This window comes from Coffea arabica, chromosome 2e (genome assembly GCF_036785885.1).
Source record: "Coffea arabica cultivar ET-39 chromosome 2e, Coffea Arabica ET-39 HiFi, whole genome shotgun sequence".
NCBI classification, from domain to species: Eukaryota; Viridiplantae; Streptophyta; class Magnoliopsida; order Gentianales; family Rubiaceae; genus Coffea; species Coffea arabica.
Window position 1 is genome coordinate 30873741 of NC_092313.1, and position 16875 is coordinate 30890615.

General features: G+C 35.9%; 1 protein-coding gene across 1 annotated transcript; it reads right to left on the minus strand.

The window, feature by feature from the left end:
- Positions 1-10365: 10365 nt before the first annotated feature.
- On the minus strand, positions 10366-14832 carry LOC113732373 (serine carboxypeptidase-like 40). The gene is made up of 8 exons (XM_027258091.2): positions 14399-14832; positions 14117-14224; positions 13729-14003; positions 12860-13117; positions 12173-12291; positions 11971-12063; positions 10715-10820; positions 10366-10556 (listed from the first exon to the last, which is right to left on the minus strand). The coding sequence occupies exons 1-8, from the start codon at positions 14775-14777 to the stop codon at positions 10410-10412; spliced, it is 1485 nt and encodes a 494-aa protein (XP_027113892.1). The 5' UTR covers positions 14778-14832; the 3' UTR covers positions 10366-10409.
- Between the last annotated feature and the right edge of the window lie 2043 nt (positions 14833-16875).

Here is a 16875-nt window from a genome sequence, read left to right on the forward strand (position 1 = left end):
GAATTTTGCGTATATATAAGAAATTTAGGAGGGTGCATAACGATTATCAAACATAACCAGCATATGGAAGTTATGAATGTCTTTATGCGAATATGTGCAACGGATCTTCTGTCCCACACCTTGTGCCACTCTCTGTCTCACTCTCTGTTTCACTCTCTGTCCCACTCTTTATTATATTGCTATTTCTCCTACATAAACATCATATTTTAGTTCTTTTTTGTTTTCTTAAAATTCAATAACTGTTATTTAGGATGTCCTAAATCAACAACACGGCTACGGCCGTATTGGCGTACTTCTCTAGCCACGTGATTGACATTTGTTATGCACATCCTAGTTTTCTTATAGGGATAATTTCATAAACCTCCTTTGAGGTTTATGACTATTTCATCGATCTCTCTTCTAGTTTTGAAAATTATATTAACCTCCCCTGAGATTAACAAATGTCAATCACGTGGCTAGAGAAGTACGCCAATACGGCCGTAGCCGTGTTGTTGATTTAGGACATCCTAAATAAGAGTTATTGAATCTTAAGGAAACAAAAAAGAATTAAAACATGATGTTTATGAAGGAGAAAAAGCAATATAATAAAAAATGGGACAGAGAGTGGCATAGAGTGTGGGACAGAAGATCCGTTGCGCTTTCTTTGGTCATTTTACATGAATGTTCTAGTTATTATAAAATACGTAAATGTCGTGCATTATAAGTACCCATGTCCAACATCTACTATATTAACCACATCATTTTCTGGTTCATGTACAACAACTTTACACACTGCCCCTGCCCAACAGAGCCCCCCAACCCAAAAAAAAAAAAAGAGAAAAATTTGTAAACTTACATCATCCACTTTTCTATTACTGTTCATACCAACATGAATAGTTTTTGTTAGTGGCTCCGTTTGGCACCTGAGTTTTTTGAAAGTTTGTCTAAAACTTTACTGTAGATCATTGTAGAAGTTGTAGAAAAACTTTTGTAAGATGAAAAACTCTTTTTCCTCTTCATTTTCTTTTTTCTTTTTTTTTCTTTCTTTCTTTTTTCTTTTCTTTCCTCCCTTCCCCTTCCGCCTCCCCCTTCCCTCCCCCATTCCCTCTCTCAAAACTGCCAATGAAACAGTAAAAGATTTTTTTTTTTTTTTTTGCATTTTTTCTCTCCCCATCTCCGACCCGCCACCTCTCCCTCCCCTGCCACCCCTCTTCTCCCTCTCCCTCTTCCTCTCCCCATCTCCTCCCCCTTCCCTCGCCCGCCGCTGCTTCACCTGCCGGCAGATGAAGCAGCAATAGAAACCTTTTTTTTTTTTTCCAATTTTCCCTCTCCCTCTCCTCCCCTCCTCTCTCCTTCTCTTGCCGGACAGATCAGGTACAAAAACTTTTTTTTTTGTTGCAATTTTCCCTCTCCCCCTCTCCTCCCCTTCCCCTGCCACCCTCACCCTAAGTTTCAAAAAAAAAAGAAGAAAAGTCAAACCTTTCCTCAAGTTTGATAATCCAAAAAGATGCCGCTGCTGAAGTTCATATCAGCCTTCCGTTGAGCAAACCAATCCACAAGTTTCCGCTGTTGATGTTTAATTTTGAGGGATGGGAGAGATAAATTATGAGGAAAAAAGATCGGGTTAGCTGCAGAACTAAGGATGAACCGGAGATTCAGGGCTTTTTCTCGGCCGAGATTGAAATGAGAGAAATGAGAGGGAAAATTGGGAACAAAGAAATGACCCCGGTGCTATCTGGTCTCGCGACTAGATCGGCCAGAGGGGAAGGGGAAGGGTGGTGGGGGAGGAGTGGGGGAGAGGGAGAGGGAGAGGGAGAAAAAAAAAGGGGAGGATCAAATCGGGCAAAGGGGGAGGATGGCGGGGAAGGAAGAGGGGGAGAGGGAGAAAGGAAAAAAAAGAAAAAAAGAAGACTAGCACCGGAAGAGGTGATTGGCACCGAAACCGGCGACGAAGGTGGTGGTGGGTTGGGGTGGGGGAGGAAGAAGAAGAAAAGGGGAAGGGAATTTTTTTTTTTTTTTTTGTATGCTTTGGGTATTTTGAAATGTGTAGATAAAAAACTTTGAGAAATTTTTTTAGGTTACTGTAGCTAAAGTTGGTAAAAAACTAATATAAGACAAACTTGAGTAAAAACTCAGTTAAACATATCATATTGATTATTAAGTAAATATTATGAGGATAAACATAAGAAAAGCAATGAAAGCAAGAGGCGATTTTAACAGAACGTCATTACTCTTTAGCACGATCTTATTGTTTTTCATGATAATCATAACATGGCTGCTACTTTCGGCGTGTAGGACACAATTGAACACAGGCTTGCAAAAGGGCCAGCCACTTCGGGTGCGAAATTTGATTGCACTATTTTTCGATTATTAAGTTGGTAAAATATAAATTAGTATATGGAAGTTCCTCTACGTAAATATGTCAGTTTTCAATTCTTATCTTTATTTTTAATGCTTTTTATTTAAATTTTAACAAGCATGTTTCATTGGTATACTTTAGAGCGATTTAGTAGTTTGATTGCAGAGTAAGGCCGTGTTTGATAGTCCAATTTAGCACTTAATAGATTCAAATTTTAATATGTTCAGACGCATTTGATAATAAAAAATTGAACATTTGAATTAATTAAGTGGTACTCAATTTTCTAAATAAAACTTGTTCCTAAAAATAAGTGATATGCTATTTTTTTTTTTCCGGAAACGTTAGAAGGTTGTATTGATAAAATTTGTAAACTACAGAAGTATGGGCAAAGGCCCAATCCACCTATACATCGTGTACACAGACACAGAGGAAGCTAGCGCTCCTCATCTAATGGAATGCTTGTAGCATATGAACTAATCTGTCTAAGTCTATCATGTTGTTCATCTGGAACCAGATAAAAGGAGCATTGTACAAACATGGAGCTTAGTCTATCAATCTCCTCCACCTGAGCGAACAACCTGATATCTTTAGCTTTTCTTGACCTGAGTTGTCTTAGCAACTGTTGGTCTGTGATTCCCACTCTTATATGGGACCACTGTTTTGCTCTTGCTTTCGCCATGGCCAGTTTTAAAGCTTCTGCATAATCCAGTAGCCATTGTCCCGCGCTCCGCTCTCTCATAGCCCATATAGCTTTTTCCTGACCATTGCTGTCATTTGCCATTACTCCAATCCCCACCACCTGTCTTTCCTTCTTGACAGTAATAGCTACTTGTACATCAATGCCCTCCCCCTCAACTGTGTTGTGTTCTGACTCGTCCACAGCATCAAAAGTTTCTGTAATGCTCTCTTTCCTGATCCCTTCCATAGCTTCCCAATGTTCCATCCATTCTTGCATAGCTTTTTGTATTACTTGTAAAGGTAGCTTGTTCTTTTCCTTGAAGACTCTTTCATTTCTCGCTTTCCACAGTTGCCATAAAATATTAGCAGTCAGGCATATGTGCTCCAACCCTCCTTGCCTAGCTCTTGCACCTAGCAGGGCACTCCACCATCTCCTAAAGCATCCCCTTTGGTCAGCTACCCCTTCCCACTGTACAGGTGATATGTTCCACACTTGTTCTGCATTCTTACAGTGGAAGAGTAGGTGTTCCACCCTTCCCACTGTACAAGTGATATGCTATTCACTTATTACTTAATGTGATATACATTCAAATGTATTAGATTTGGTATTTAACAATTTAATAATTTAATGGATTCATATTTCAATTTTATCAAATGCACCCTAAGTTTGACTCTTAAAACAATCAACTTAATTTTAAAAAAAAGAAATGAAAATTATGACTTTATACTTAAAGTTTGATTTCGAAATAATGTCTTAAAATAGTGCTTTTGAGTAGTCTTGAGAGTTTTGCTTATTTCTTTCCTCAAATTGGCAACTTTGAGAGTTTTTGTATACTAAATATTAAACATGATGGTTTGGTGCGATGGCTGCATGAAGAGGAGAAGTATTTGCAATACTTTTACTTCTCTTCCTTTTCGTTTATTCGTGAAAATGCTATAGGCTGACTTGTCATATGTCAAGATGAAATATTTTTTCACTACATCATGCTTTTCCGCATGGATTTCACTCTTCAACATCCATAGAATGAGAAAATGACTCTCCTTGGTTTTAAAAACTACACATTCTTAAAATACTCTGAAAACAGACAGTTCCTTCAAGTAAGAATATAACACACACAATAAACTTATCTCTTATTGCACTTCATGAATATTACAACATTTAAATATGTACCATATACGTTGTGAACAAAATTTTCTCAAATATTTCTTTCTTTCTACGTTTTAAGAATAAATGTTCCGTGGTACATGGGTGTTCGAGTTGAAGTTGACTCCCAATCCTTAGCTTGGCCTTTATGCCTTACGGTGAGGAGCATTCAGGACTTGCTTGCTTGTCTTGGTGTTACATTGATTCGTATCTATAGGAAGGCTCCTTCAAAAAAAAAAAAAAAAAAATCTATAGGGATGCTACTGCAGTTGACATCTTAGCTTCTCTTCATGTATCTGATCAATGATTTTACTTATCTTTGGTAGAATTACCGAAGCAGTGTATAGCTATTATTGTTTTACACTCTTTCATATTTTCGACATGTGAGAGAGTAATATTCCTTATTTATTAGTCTTTTTCCATGTATTGGAGGTTAGGTATAGCTCTCCTCCATTGTTTAGTTTTATTCCAGGTGCGTGTGTGTATACATAAATGATTCATTGTATTGGAGGCTATACCTAACCTCCATACATATATATATATATATATAATTAATGAGTAATTTATACATATATATATACATACGGGAAAAGAGAGTGTAAACGAGAGGTCTCAAATTTGAACCCTCGAACTTACATTTAAAAAAATTAGGGAGAATTGTAGTGTTAATCCCCAATGTATTACCTATGCACGGAACTAGTTCTCAATCTATTTCAAAAAATAAATTTAGTCCCTAATCTATCCAATTTTGCGTAAAAATGGACAATTGACAGATTCCTTCCAATTGAGTAACGGAATGTGGCGCGTGCACTCACTGTACCAGAACGTGCAAGTGGTTTCAATTCTCCCTTCTAATCTAACATACATGCTGGAACTAACATGTTATACACCGAGTTGCACTTCAATACAAAGGTTTGGAATCAGATTTCTTGAAGAACCTGCAATGGTTCCTAATTCATTCTCTCGGCTGCAACATTAATTTCCAGTAGCAGCAGCAGCCTTTTCGTTTGATATTTTCTCATTAGTTCCGTTTCTGTTTTATGTCCTAGCTGATCCTGCAAAGGATACCTATTCAACTACAGGTTATCCTAAGCTAAACACGGAAGTTTATGACCATATTCCAAGAGGAAACTTAATCAAATCCCATGCCTGTGCAAGGCTGGAAAATCTTATGCAAAGCAACCTGCACCAGATTTCTTTCATGCACACGTTCAGATTCTTGCAAGTTACTACGGTAACCTGCTTTTACTACTTAAAGTGAACATACTCATACATTCCTAGCTACTTGTTTCCATCCTCCTTTGATAGCACCTGCACAATCCGTACCTGTTTCTTAGCTAAAGAGCAGAATTTTCTTTTAACAAGCTACCAGTTCTGAGCAGGATTTCTCGCAACCAAACTTACTTTCCTTGACTAGAATCTAGCATACTATATACGTACTCAAGGGCTTCAGCTGATAAAAAAAAATTATTGCAGTCATTTTACCTCTTTCTTTCCTTTTAGAGTTTGGAAAATTGCAGACTGCACTTTTAGTTTCCTGCTTCGGTTCCCAAAACTGCACCAGCCTCTTCTTCGTACTCACTTTTGGCTCACGGTTTTGAGGTTACAAGCTGGAGCAATGAAGCGAGCAAATGTCTATCTTTCTCTTCCTTACTCTCTCGGTTGCGGGCTGGAAGCAAGGAGAAACCAGAATGTTCTCTTTTCCTCTCACTCGGTTGTGTTTTAAGATGAAGGGGTGTGGCTGAGTCTCTCTTTCAGTTTTGCTCCTAGTGTTTAGTTGGTAAGAAAAGAGTTGAAGCGTGCTTCTTCACTCGGCCACCGCTCAATTAATATATCAGTTTCTATTGCTCCATTCACTCACCGCTTGCACTTAGCTAATAATTGGCAGCTATTTTCTCCTCCTAAATTCATTTATCTCGCTGCTTATAGGACTTAAGAATCAAAAGGTAAACAATCCACTCGGTGGTCTCTTTTATTTTTCAATCGGTGCTGCCAGCTAAGTTGCTCACTCAGACCAACTCCAGGTATTTCTTTCTCTCAGTTTCTGCTAAAAATTCTGATGGTTTTATGCCAATGGTGCTCACTCAGGCCACTGCTCAAATTTCTTGCAGATTATTTTCTCATCTTCCCCTCTGCCGCCGTCGCTCTTTTCACTCTTCTGCGACCCTTCTGAAATGGGCTTCCGGGGTAGAACCCTCCAACTTGACAATGTCCGAACTCACCAGTCGGGTTTGCCGCCTTTTAGTTCTCGAACGCCATTCAGACCTCAAGAACCTTTCTTTCCAATTCTCCCACGAACTCGTCCATGCTGTCCTCCAAAAACTGAAGCCCAACCCCTCCGCCTGTCTTCAGTTCTTCAGATTAGCTTCAAACCAGTCAAATTACCAACCCCATTTCAAGGCTTACTGGAAAATCGTTCACATTTTGTCCAAGGATAGAAAAGAACAGAGATGTGAAAAAATGAAAAGAAGAGAAAAAGAGAGGATAGATTTTGAATTTTTAAATAGTTTCTTGATTTACAAACATTGAAACCACTTGCACCTGCTGGTACAGTGAGTGCACGCGCCACATTCCGTTACTCAACTGGAAGGAATATGTCAATTGTCCACTTTTACGCAAAATTGGATAGATTAGGAACCAAATTTACTTTTTGAAATAGATTGAGGATCAGTTCCGTGCATGGGTAATACATTGGGGACTAAAACTACAATTCTCCCAAAAAATTAATATATATATATATATATATATATATATATATATATATATATATATATATATATATATATATATGTACGTATGTAAGTAAGTAAGTATGTATATAGATTTGTAAAGCAGCAAAGAGGCAGCTATCACTATAAAAAAAAGTGATTTAGTGACATTAAACTAATGGCATTTTCAAACGGGACAGAAATTTTTTCATATAAAATATAGCCATCGAATTAAAATTGAATTAGATAGTATGTAATATAAAATTAATATAATTCTACAATGCAAATTTATTTGTTTAATAGTTATTAAAGTTAAATTAATCATACATTAACATATATATTTTTTAGATCTAGCATTTAAAAAATAAGTTTTTTATGGCATAGTTTCTAGAAATAGGTCAAATTAAATTTAGCTTTTGATTTAACTTTTTCTGTTCAATACAAAATTAATCTATGCTTAGCTTGTTATCTATTTCATAATTTATGATATTAGTAATCAATGAATGCCATGTGCCCCGTGTTGTATTATACCTTTTATCTATAGTTAATATAGTTTGTTGGATGTGTAATGTGACATTGAAATGCACTCAAGTGATTAATTACATAATTAATAAGTTATATGGCAGGTTATTGGCAATCATTTTTTATACTAGTAGGTTTACGCAATGATAGTATAGTGATTTTTTTTACACTGGTAGCTTTATATGGCAGGTCATTATAGGCAATCATTTTTTACACTAGTAGATTTACGCACTGATAGTATAGTAATTTTTTACACTAGTAACTTTAGATGAATGCCACATATGCATGATTTGAATTTCAAATTTGAATTCATGTTGTATAACATGATTTAAACCAATTAGTGTAAAAAAAATTATATGTCGATCCTGTTTGGAAGTCTAGTTTTTTAGCAAGTTTGTATTATACTAGTTTTTTAACAACTTTTGCTACAGGAACCCCAAAAACTTATCAAAGTTTTTAACCTACGCACTTAAAATATCCAAAACACAAAAAAAAAAAAAAAATCCCTTCCCCTTTTCTTCTTCTTCGTCCCCCACCACCACCTCCGTCGCCGGCCACCACCTCTGCCGTCGGTTCCGGCGCCAATCACCTCTTCTAGTGCCGGTCTTATTTTTTTTTTCCTTTTTCCCTCTCCATCTCTTCCTCCCCTGCCATCCTCCCCTCTGTCTTTTTTTTTTTTCTCTCCGCGTCTCCCCCACTCCTCCCCTACCACCCTTCCCCTTCCTCTTTGGCCGATCTGGTCGCGAGACCAGATCGCACCAGGGGAGGGTGAGGGTGGCGGGGGAAGGGGAGGAGAGGGGGAGAAGGAAAATTGCCCAAAAAAAATCATTTCGCTACTTCATCTGCCGGCAAGAGCAAGGAGAGGAGAGAGGAGGAGAGGGAGAGGGAAAATGTGAAAAAAAGAAAGAAATCAAGCATGGTGAGAAGCGGGAAGGGGAACAGGGGAGGGGGAAGGGGCAGAAGGGGTGGCGGGGGAAGGGGGTAACGGGGCAGAGAGGGAAGGGGCAGAGGGGTGTGGCGGGGAAGAGTGGAGGAAAGGGATGGTGGGCAGAGGGGGGTGGCGGGGGAGGGAGTGGGAGGGGTGCCGGCCCAAGGGGGGTGGCGGGGAGAGGGGGGAGGAAAGGGATGGTGGGTAGAGGGCAGTGGCGGGGGAGAGGGGAGGAAAGGGGTGGCAGGGGAGGGAGAGGGAGGGGGGAGAGGATAAAAGGAAAAAAAAAAAAGTTTGTATGTGTTTGTAGAGGCAGTTTCAGGAGAGGGAACAGAAGAGGGGGAAGGGGAAGGGAGAAGAAGGGGGAAGGGCGGAAGGAAAAGAAAAAAGAAAGAAAGAAAGAAATAAAAAGAAAAAAGAAAAAGAAAGAAAGAAAAAGGACAAGAAAAGAAGTTTTTTCATCCTATAAAAGTTTTTCTACAACTTTTACAGAGATCTACAGTAAAGTTTTATACAAACACTCAAAAAACTCACCTTCCAAACAAGCCCAGATTATAGAAAAAAATTAACTACTTTTTTTATTACATTTTTCTACAATATCAGAGAAAACTAATCATAAATTATATTTTGATAAGAATATAAAATTACAATCAACTCAACTAATAAGGATAGGATCAAAGTAAACGAATTACGTTTCAACAATACTTTCTCCACACAAATGGTGGAAACAATAATCCGTATATAGTGGGTGAATTTAACAGGGAAATCAATCTCACATTCAATACCCAAAAGGGAATTAACTTACACGCCTTATTATTAATTTTTGTCTAGCCACTAACCCACTATGTGTTGTCAAAGCAAATAAGCTCATTAACTGACAAAAAAAGCTGCACAGTTTATGGTTTGTTTTTTAGTGCTGAATGTTTACAAATAATATGTTTAGCCGGAAGGAAAAAAATATGGATGAAAATTATTGGGTTCTTGTCTTAATTTCAAACCCCTAGAACCTAAAACAAATAAATAAATAAATAAAATTCTCACTCCTAGTAAAGTAGATAATGAAACAAATTACATCTAAATTTATCAAAGCATGCTATGGAGTATGGACCACACATTATGGTGATTTAAACTGCAACTGAAAAATTACAGGATTTGTGAGATCTGGGTATGTTGAGTTTGTGTATCTTAATAAAGTAGCAATACGTCGAGTAGTTCTAGAATTCACCATCAGTTTCAATTTATAAATTACTTGACTTGCTGTGTTAGGAAATCATTTTTTGCGAACTCAATTAAGAGTTCATCTAGAAAATTGCTCAAGAAAAAAAAAAGGAGCTCATCTAGAAAAGTGTCAAAAGGGGGCCTACTAAAAACAGTCTCTAAGTAATAATATTTGGAAATAAAATTTACATTGAAAAAGTATCAGTGGAAAATAATTCCTTTTCTTAAAGAGTTCATGGCAAATGAATTTCTCAGTCTATCTTCTATTTTCTTTGTTTTGGTAACTTTATGCTGCTACAATTTTCCCATCCCATGGAGGGCATCTGTGGCTTTTACAGATGGAATAACGTAAAATCGCACGGTATTGGTAAGTGACACATTCCCTTGAATAGATGGTTAATATGCATAACATCACTGTGAAACTTGAGATGTGTAGAGTAGCCATTAATCCTCTAGTAATTTTACATTTAGCCAAATAACACTTGTGAAAAATAGAATAGCCACTAATATCCTCTGTAATGTGAAATTAAACCAAAAAGAAATAAAAAAGCCACGCTGTAATTTTATACTATCATTTTTTTCTCATAAAAATTAGGGATTTTAATAGTAGGGTAACGTTCACTGCAGAGTTACCAAACACTTTCATAATCTTATTGAGCTAGGTACACTATCTATCGTGTTAATTGACTCGTTAAAGTTATAAAAATGGTTTTTTTTGCACCTTTTTGTTTATATTCTTCAGTTAAAAGAAACAGAATTCATGGCATGGAAGTGGCACAATATACTTGAGAGGGCAGTCAATATAAAAGAAACACATTAAGTCAATGAATTCCAAGAAGATTGTTCAGTGACAATCTACTATTTTTTGTATATTTATTTTTTGGGGAGTGGAATCCCTGCAACAAAGTATGAAACAAGTGAAAGAGCTCGATCAGGTCGGTAACTTGGCACTTCATGACCGGCACCTCTAACTGTTACAAATGTCAAATTATCTTTATACTCTTGAACATATCCACCAACCTGATTACAAAAATCAAAAGCAAAAAAAATTGATATCTATGATAATAAATCAAGAATATTATTACAATTTAAAAAATAAGACTCTTAGTAGTTGGATCTCATAAAACCAAAGCCAATTTAGTGTAGTGAAAGTATTGGTGGAATGATCTTATACTGACCTCCCTATCGCGATACCAGGCACGCCAAGAATTTAAAGTTGTAATATTCATCACTTCTAAGGAGTATTGCGTACTGGTCACAGGGACTCTTCCATCTGTATCACCACTGTTGATAAAATGTGACACTAGGGTTATTTTTCAAGCAGCAAGGTAAAAAGTAGAGGGGATTTTATAAATTTTAACAGGTTAATCTTGATAATGAGTGAATTTTACAACAAAGACTAGGGCAGAAAAATGCACAGGACAATAGTTCTACAAAAATATGGAGCAGAAATGAAAACTTAAAAAGGTTATGAATTTAGCAAACTTGAGGGGCTCTATTAGGATAATTATGATAGTGATGCTCTAAGTAAAGGGTTATATTGTTAAAAGTTATCTTGTGAATTATAGAAGTTTATTTAACAAGGTGCAATTAATGTGTCCAACTTAGTTATTTAACAGTAACAGTAATCAAAATCCACAACTAAATGCATTTTACAGGCCAGCAGCCTTTAGCCCTGCTCAAGTAAGTAGGTTAAGAGCCTTCTCACCGATACTTCTCCAGCTCTTCCATATGGGAGGAAGCTAGCTCTCCCTATAGTTTTTTCTTCTAGGACCAATTTTCTCTCCTAGAATTTCCGAGGGGAAAAAAATTCCATCCCTTTTAAATTATTCTAGCAAGTGTTTTCTCCTTCCGTAAGAATTTCTTGTGATTTTTTTTTTTGTTATTTTTCTTGTTAGATGTGAGATTTCTTGCATTTGTTTTTCAAACTAGAAAACTTCGAATCTGTTTTGCCATGTATCAATTGATTTTGGACCTGGAACAGTTACATGTGAGAGCTGGTTGTTAAAAGCATACATATTATTTATTGGGCTGCAACACTTCATCTGAAGATAGAACATATTTTAGAGTTTTGATATGCAATATTTGATGAGTTTTTCAAGTATGCTGTATCCATTGATTTTTCAGATTTGCTTGTATCTCTTCCATGTTATTCCATTATAAAATTATGCTGCTTACCAAAAAAAAAAAAAAAAAAGGAAAACCAACGGTGGATGTATGGTTTTGATTTTTGATACATGATTTGGCCATTTGGGGCCACTAAGTAAATTAAACAAAAAAATGGTGTTCACGGTAAAAGATAGAAAGCAATCAAACTTTTTAAGGTTTTACGTCTGTCATTTTTAAAATTTTTCTATGCCTATTATTTCCTTAAGTTATGAGATGCCCTTTATAGAATGCACATATAATAGTTATAGAATGATGGTCAAATTACCTAAATATCCACACACGAATTTCCTTCTCCATTAACTCTTTAAGAAAAGGAAGAACGGTTGATTGTCTATCTTCCCACTCTTCAAGAACGTCACTGCAAGTTTTTATCAATTCGGTTAGTAGAAAAACTAGGAATTCTCAATTTTTTTTTTTTGGTTTTAAAAGATGCATTAGTCAAAAGAGAAGGAAGGGGAGCAAAAAACCTGCATGGTTGCCAATCGTAGTGTAATTTGGTTACATTAGCATGAATTGCCTCTTGTACTTCAGGAAGATTAAAGTATGAATAAACATAATATCCACTGCATGGATCGATCTCCATTATCTGCATATCACATTGCCAAAATTAAGATGTTGAAATATTTTGTGAAATGAATTTTTTTTGTTAACCAGCAATAATTTCAAAAAGCCCTAAATGTTTTCCCCTTCTTTTTTTTTGGGGGGATTCTGGGAAAAGGAATTTATGACTACTTAACAACATATCACTAGGCTAAGAACCTTCCACGCACAAATTCAAAGAAATTAAGAACCAATATATTGACTTCTAAAGCTTAAAACCTTTGAGCACTGAATGTTTTTCGACATAATGATATTCCTTTTCTCAAAAAGAAAATCCACATAAAATGACAAGACTGCCCCTCCCAAGTGGATCTGTGATGATATTTAGTTTGACTTGAGAAGGACAATACTGGAATTTGAAAAAATTTCAGTGGCATTATACTTTCAGTTTTGGCAATAACACCAACCAATTTTTAGATGCAACTAAAGTGATTCAGAAAATCCCCTAACGAATTGTGTTGTATACTATCGTCGAATTACTTCCAAAGAAAGTGTCATAAAAGTGTCAAAAGTACTATCGGATGTGCTAATACCAAAAATAGAGGAACACTTACCGAAAACCTCTTAGGGATGCTGGTCACATTGCCATCAAAGCACAGAGGATAATAGATATTGTAGATGTCAATATCTCCTACCATGTTGCCAGCTTCATCTAGGGCACTATTGCACTCATCAGATCTTTGGGCATCCAATGAGAAATTACAGTATTTGTGAATTTTTCTTGAAGATTCAAGGGAAATCAAAGCGTGGCTTGCCCAGTAATCAATCATGCCTATGGAATCTGTCTCTTGATTGATAACTGCATTTCCAATCTGCATTTTCGCACAATAGATTAACTTTAATTTACAGGTGAAAGCTCTTTCATATTCAATAATTATATGTAATTATTCACAGCAGTCATGACATTCACGAGTTGGGATATGATTGCCTAACCACTCGCCTATTTAAAGAACCAAATTTATGAAACCCAAGTTGATGAGGTTAAGTTAGAAAATTATGAGATTTCTTAGTGTCCGTTTCCTAAATGATTTTGAACACCTAATGTTCAACTTTTGATTTGATAGAAGTTACTGTTTTATGTTCTCAATTGCTAAAAATTGGAAGCAGCAAAGGGAGTGATTTGGATTTTTATCCTAATTTTTAGAAACTGAGGTAACTGAGAACAACCTCTTTATACAATTTATAAACTCTATGATTTAAGGAAAAAATATTCAAAACAGTAAAGACTGCCTCAGGATGATTGATAAACAAGTGGAAGGGAAAATTTTGGGCCCTGGAATATTCTTAATATGTTCCACGTTACAAGGATTCTTTATACTCCAAACTGTAATCATGTCCCAACATTGAGGAGTAAGACGAAAATCCCTTTTTCTTTCTCGATAACAATCAAGTTTCAACCAACGATGGAAGTAGAGGAACGTACCAGAATTCCTTTGAGATTAATGATTGTCTTGTTGGCCTTCTTGTTATGGTAAACAATATTATGTGCTAATTGAGGTACATAATGACCAGCATAGCTCTCTCCAGCAATATAAAAATCTCTATTTTTGTACTCGGGAAACCTCTCAAGCCAATTTAGTAAGAATATGTAATTGTCCGCAGCAGTTTTTCCATCCCCACCCTTCACAAAATCCGACGTTGTGTTGGAGTATGAAAATCCAACCCCTGCTGGAGATTCTAGGAACAGAACGTTGGCAACTGTTGGGAGAACAAAATAATTGAAAAATTATTAAGTACCTAAACATTAATATCTTTCATTTAAAAGGCAAAAGAAGACATTTCTAGTAAAATTTCAAGAGAAGATTGCACACCATGATTCCAGGCATATTGATTCTTGTACAGTGTTTTGCCATCGCTACCAACCCTGAATGGTCCAAGTTCTTGCATTGCTCCAAAGCCAAGTGAAGAACAACCAGGACCTGTTTTGAAAGTGACAAATTGGGAAAATGACATAAAAATCTGCGCCATATATTGTGAACAAGCAAGTTCACAAAGTAAACATGGTCCTTACTCCATATCCATTAGACTGACTAGTGAGCAGACAGGAAAAACACCCAAGAAGATGGAAGTTTAGAGTAAGCATATACAAATACCTCCATTGAGCCAAAGGAGAAGGGGCAAATCCTGAGCTTTCTTGGGATCCTGTGCTTCAGTGAAGTAATAATAGAAGGCACGGCCAGCAGTGGCATTGATAGTGATATATCCACCATACTGTTTGAAATTAACAGGGGGTTGTCCGGGCAATTCCTGAATGATATCTTTCTCTTTCAGCCCATCTTGGATAGGCTCAGGTAGATTCTCAAATGTTGTGAAGTGGGATTTGTCAATGTCAGAATTAGGCTTCAAGTTAGCCCTAAAAAGTTGATGATGAGCTTCACTATGGCTTTTTCCAAGGGTCTTGACAACCAGAGATGAAAGCAAGAGAGCTGAGAGAGCTGAGAGAAGAAGAATTTGGGCTTTCTTGATCTCCATCTTTAAAGTGTTCTTGCTTTCTGAACTGTGCTCTACTTTGGAGCCTGAACGTTGTTATATATAAGAAAATTAAGAGGGTGCTTAAGAACATTCAAACATAACAAGCATATGGAAGTTATGTTATGTCTGACGTTATGCCATTATGTGCCACAAGCAAAATCTTCACGGTTTGGAGCCTTGGACTGATTGGAGAATTGTTTTTTGTAAATTGTCTCCTTCATTAGGAGTTTAGGAGTATCTTTAGGATCCAATTGCACTTCTGGGCATTTTGGTCATTCCACATGAGTAATCAGTTTGGCCTAAAACATGTTAATGTGGATACCAATAGAATTTCGAACTCCAAAATTTTGGAGTGAATTTTCCGTAAATATAAGCAAAATGAGTATGGTTGGATTGGCTAGATATCTGATTTTGTAAATAGACTCGTTGATTTATAAGGAGTTTACAAGTACTAATGATCTTAATGAATCCAATTGCTAGAAGTCTTGATCATCTGATATTAATGTTCCAGTCAGTATAAAACAGCTAATTGTTGTGCATTTGAAGATGGTAATTGTTTTCTAAGTTCCAATCCACCATCTATTATATATAAGCAAATCATTTTCTGACGCATGTACAACTACTTTATCCCGAAAACAAATTACCAAAAAAGAAAAAGAAAAAAGAATTGTAAAGTTAAATCATCCACTAACATGAATAATTTTTGTCAAATTAGTCAAACATGATCTTATTGATTATTGAGTAAATATAATGAGGATAAAAATAAGAAAGTAACGAAGGTAAGAGGTGATTTGAACAGAACGTCATTAGCATGATATTTTTGTTTTTCCCTGAAAGATTTTTCTTGTAATCATGACATGGTTACTCTTGGCCCTGGAGGACACAGTGAAAGATTTTTCTTTATGTTTTTCAACTATTATCTGTAATTCAAATACTGTTTTTGCATTTCTTTAATTTTATGAAGCATGTTTTATTGGTATACTTTTGATAGATTTCAGTACTTTTGGTTGCAAAATAGGTTTGATTCTGAAATGTACGATCAAGTTAACTTACAAAAACAAGAAAATTATGACTTCGTGACAAAAAGAAAAGGTTCTACATTAAACACTTAAAGTTTTATTCTGAACAATGTCGTACAGGAATGGTTTTGAGTAGTCTTTGGAGTTTTGCTTATGTTTTTCCTTTCTTGTTTTTAAGTTTGTGTGCTTCTCACATTTTTCAACAATATCAGAGAAAACCAATCATATATTATACAGTTTGTCCATAGGCACTCGCTAAAATATATTTCATGCGTTATATTTTTTGAAATATAAGATTAATTAAGGAAAATAAATAAATACAAGAAATGGTAGGCAAGATTAATAGGGAAAGTATATAAATGCAAGAGAAGATAATAATTGTTAGTATGCGTATACATGTAATAGGTTAGGTGAATACTAGATGGATTAAGTAAGAGCACCCGTCAGAAAACCCCAATATTATATTCTATAAGAACATAAAATCACAATGGGTTTGTGCAACTGGGTACTCGTTGGACACTTGTTAATATGTATCTGAAAATATTAATATGCATTTGACATGTCAAAGTTTTGAAAAAGTGAACTTAATTAGGGAAAGCATACAAATGTAAAAGAAAATAATAATTGTTAGTGCCTGCGTTTATATAGTAGGTAGGGATAGGCGCGGGTCGGGTACCCGCCCCATTCACCATTTGGCTAACCCGACCCGCACCTTGCGGGTCGGCCATTTTCTGACCCTTACCCGCCCCACATATCAGCGGGTATCTGATTATAGGGTACCCGCTGAGATAGGGTCAGGTTAGCGGGTACCCGTCCCGCCCCATTTATCATTTAATTTTTTAAAAAAAATAATTTATACCAATTTAATTTTATATTTTACACATTCATCTAAGATTTAATAATTTTTTTTCTAAAAAAAGGTTTCCCACCAAGAAAACAAGCATATGAAGAGAATATAAGATAAAGGAAAAAAATTAAAAGAATTCAAAATCAATAAAAGTTTGAAATAAGTAATACAATTTTTAATATATATGTTTCACATTAATTAAACTTTTTTCTATAAAATATAAGATAATGAC

Coding starts and splice junctions, on each gene's coding strand:
- LOC113732373 (XM_027258091.2), bottom strand. CDS start 14,777: ATGGAGATCAAGAAAGCCCAAATTCTTCTTCTCTCAGCTCTCTCAGCT. Junction 10,821..11,970: donor ATTCGTGTGTGGATATTTAG/GTAATTTGACCA, acceptor TTTTATCAACAG/TGGTGATACAGATGGAAGAG. Junction 10,557..10,714: donor CCTGGTATCGCGATAGGGAG/GTCAGTATAAGA, acceptor TTTTGTAATCAG/GTTGGTGGATATGTTCAAGA.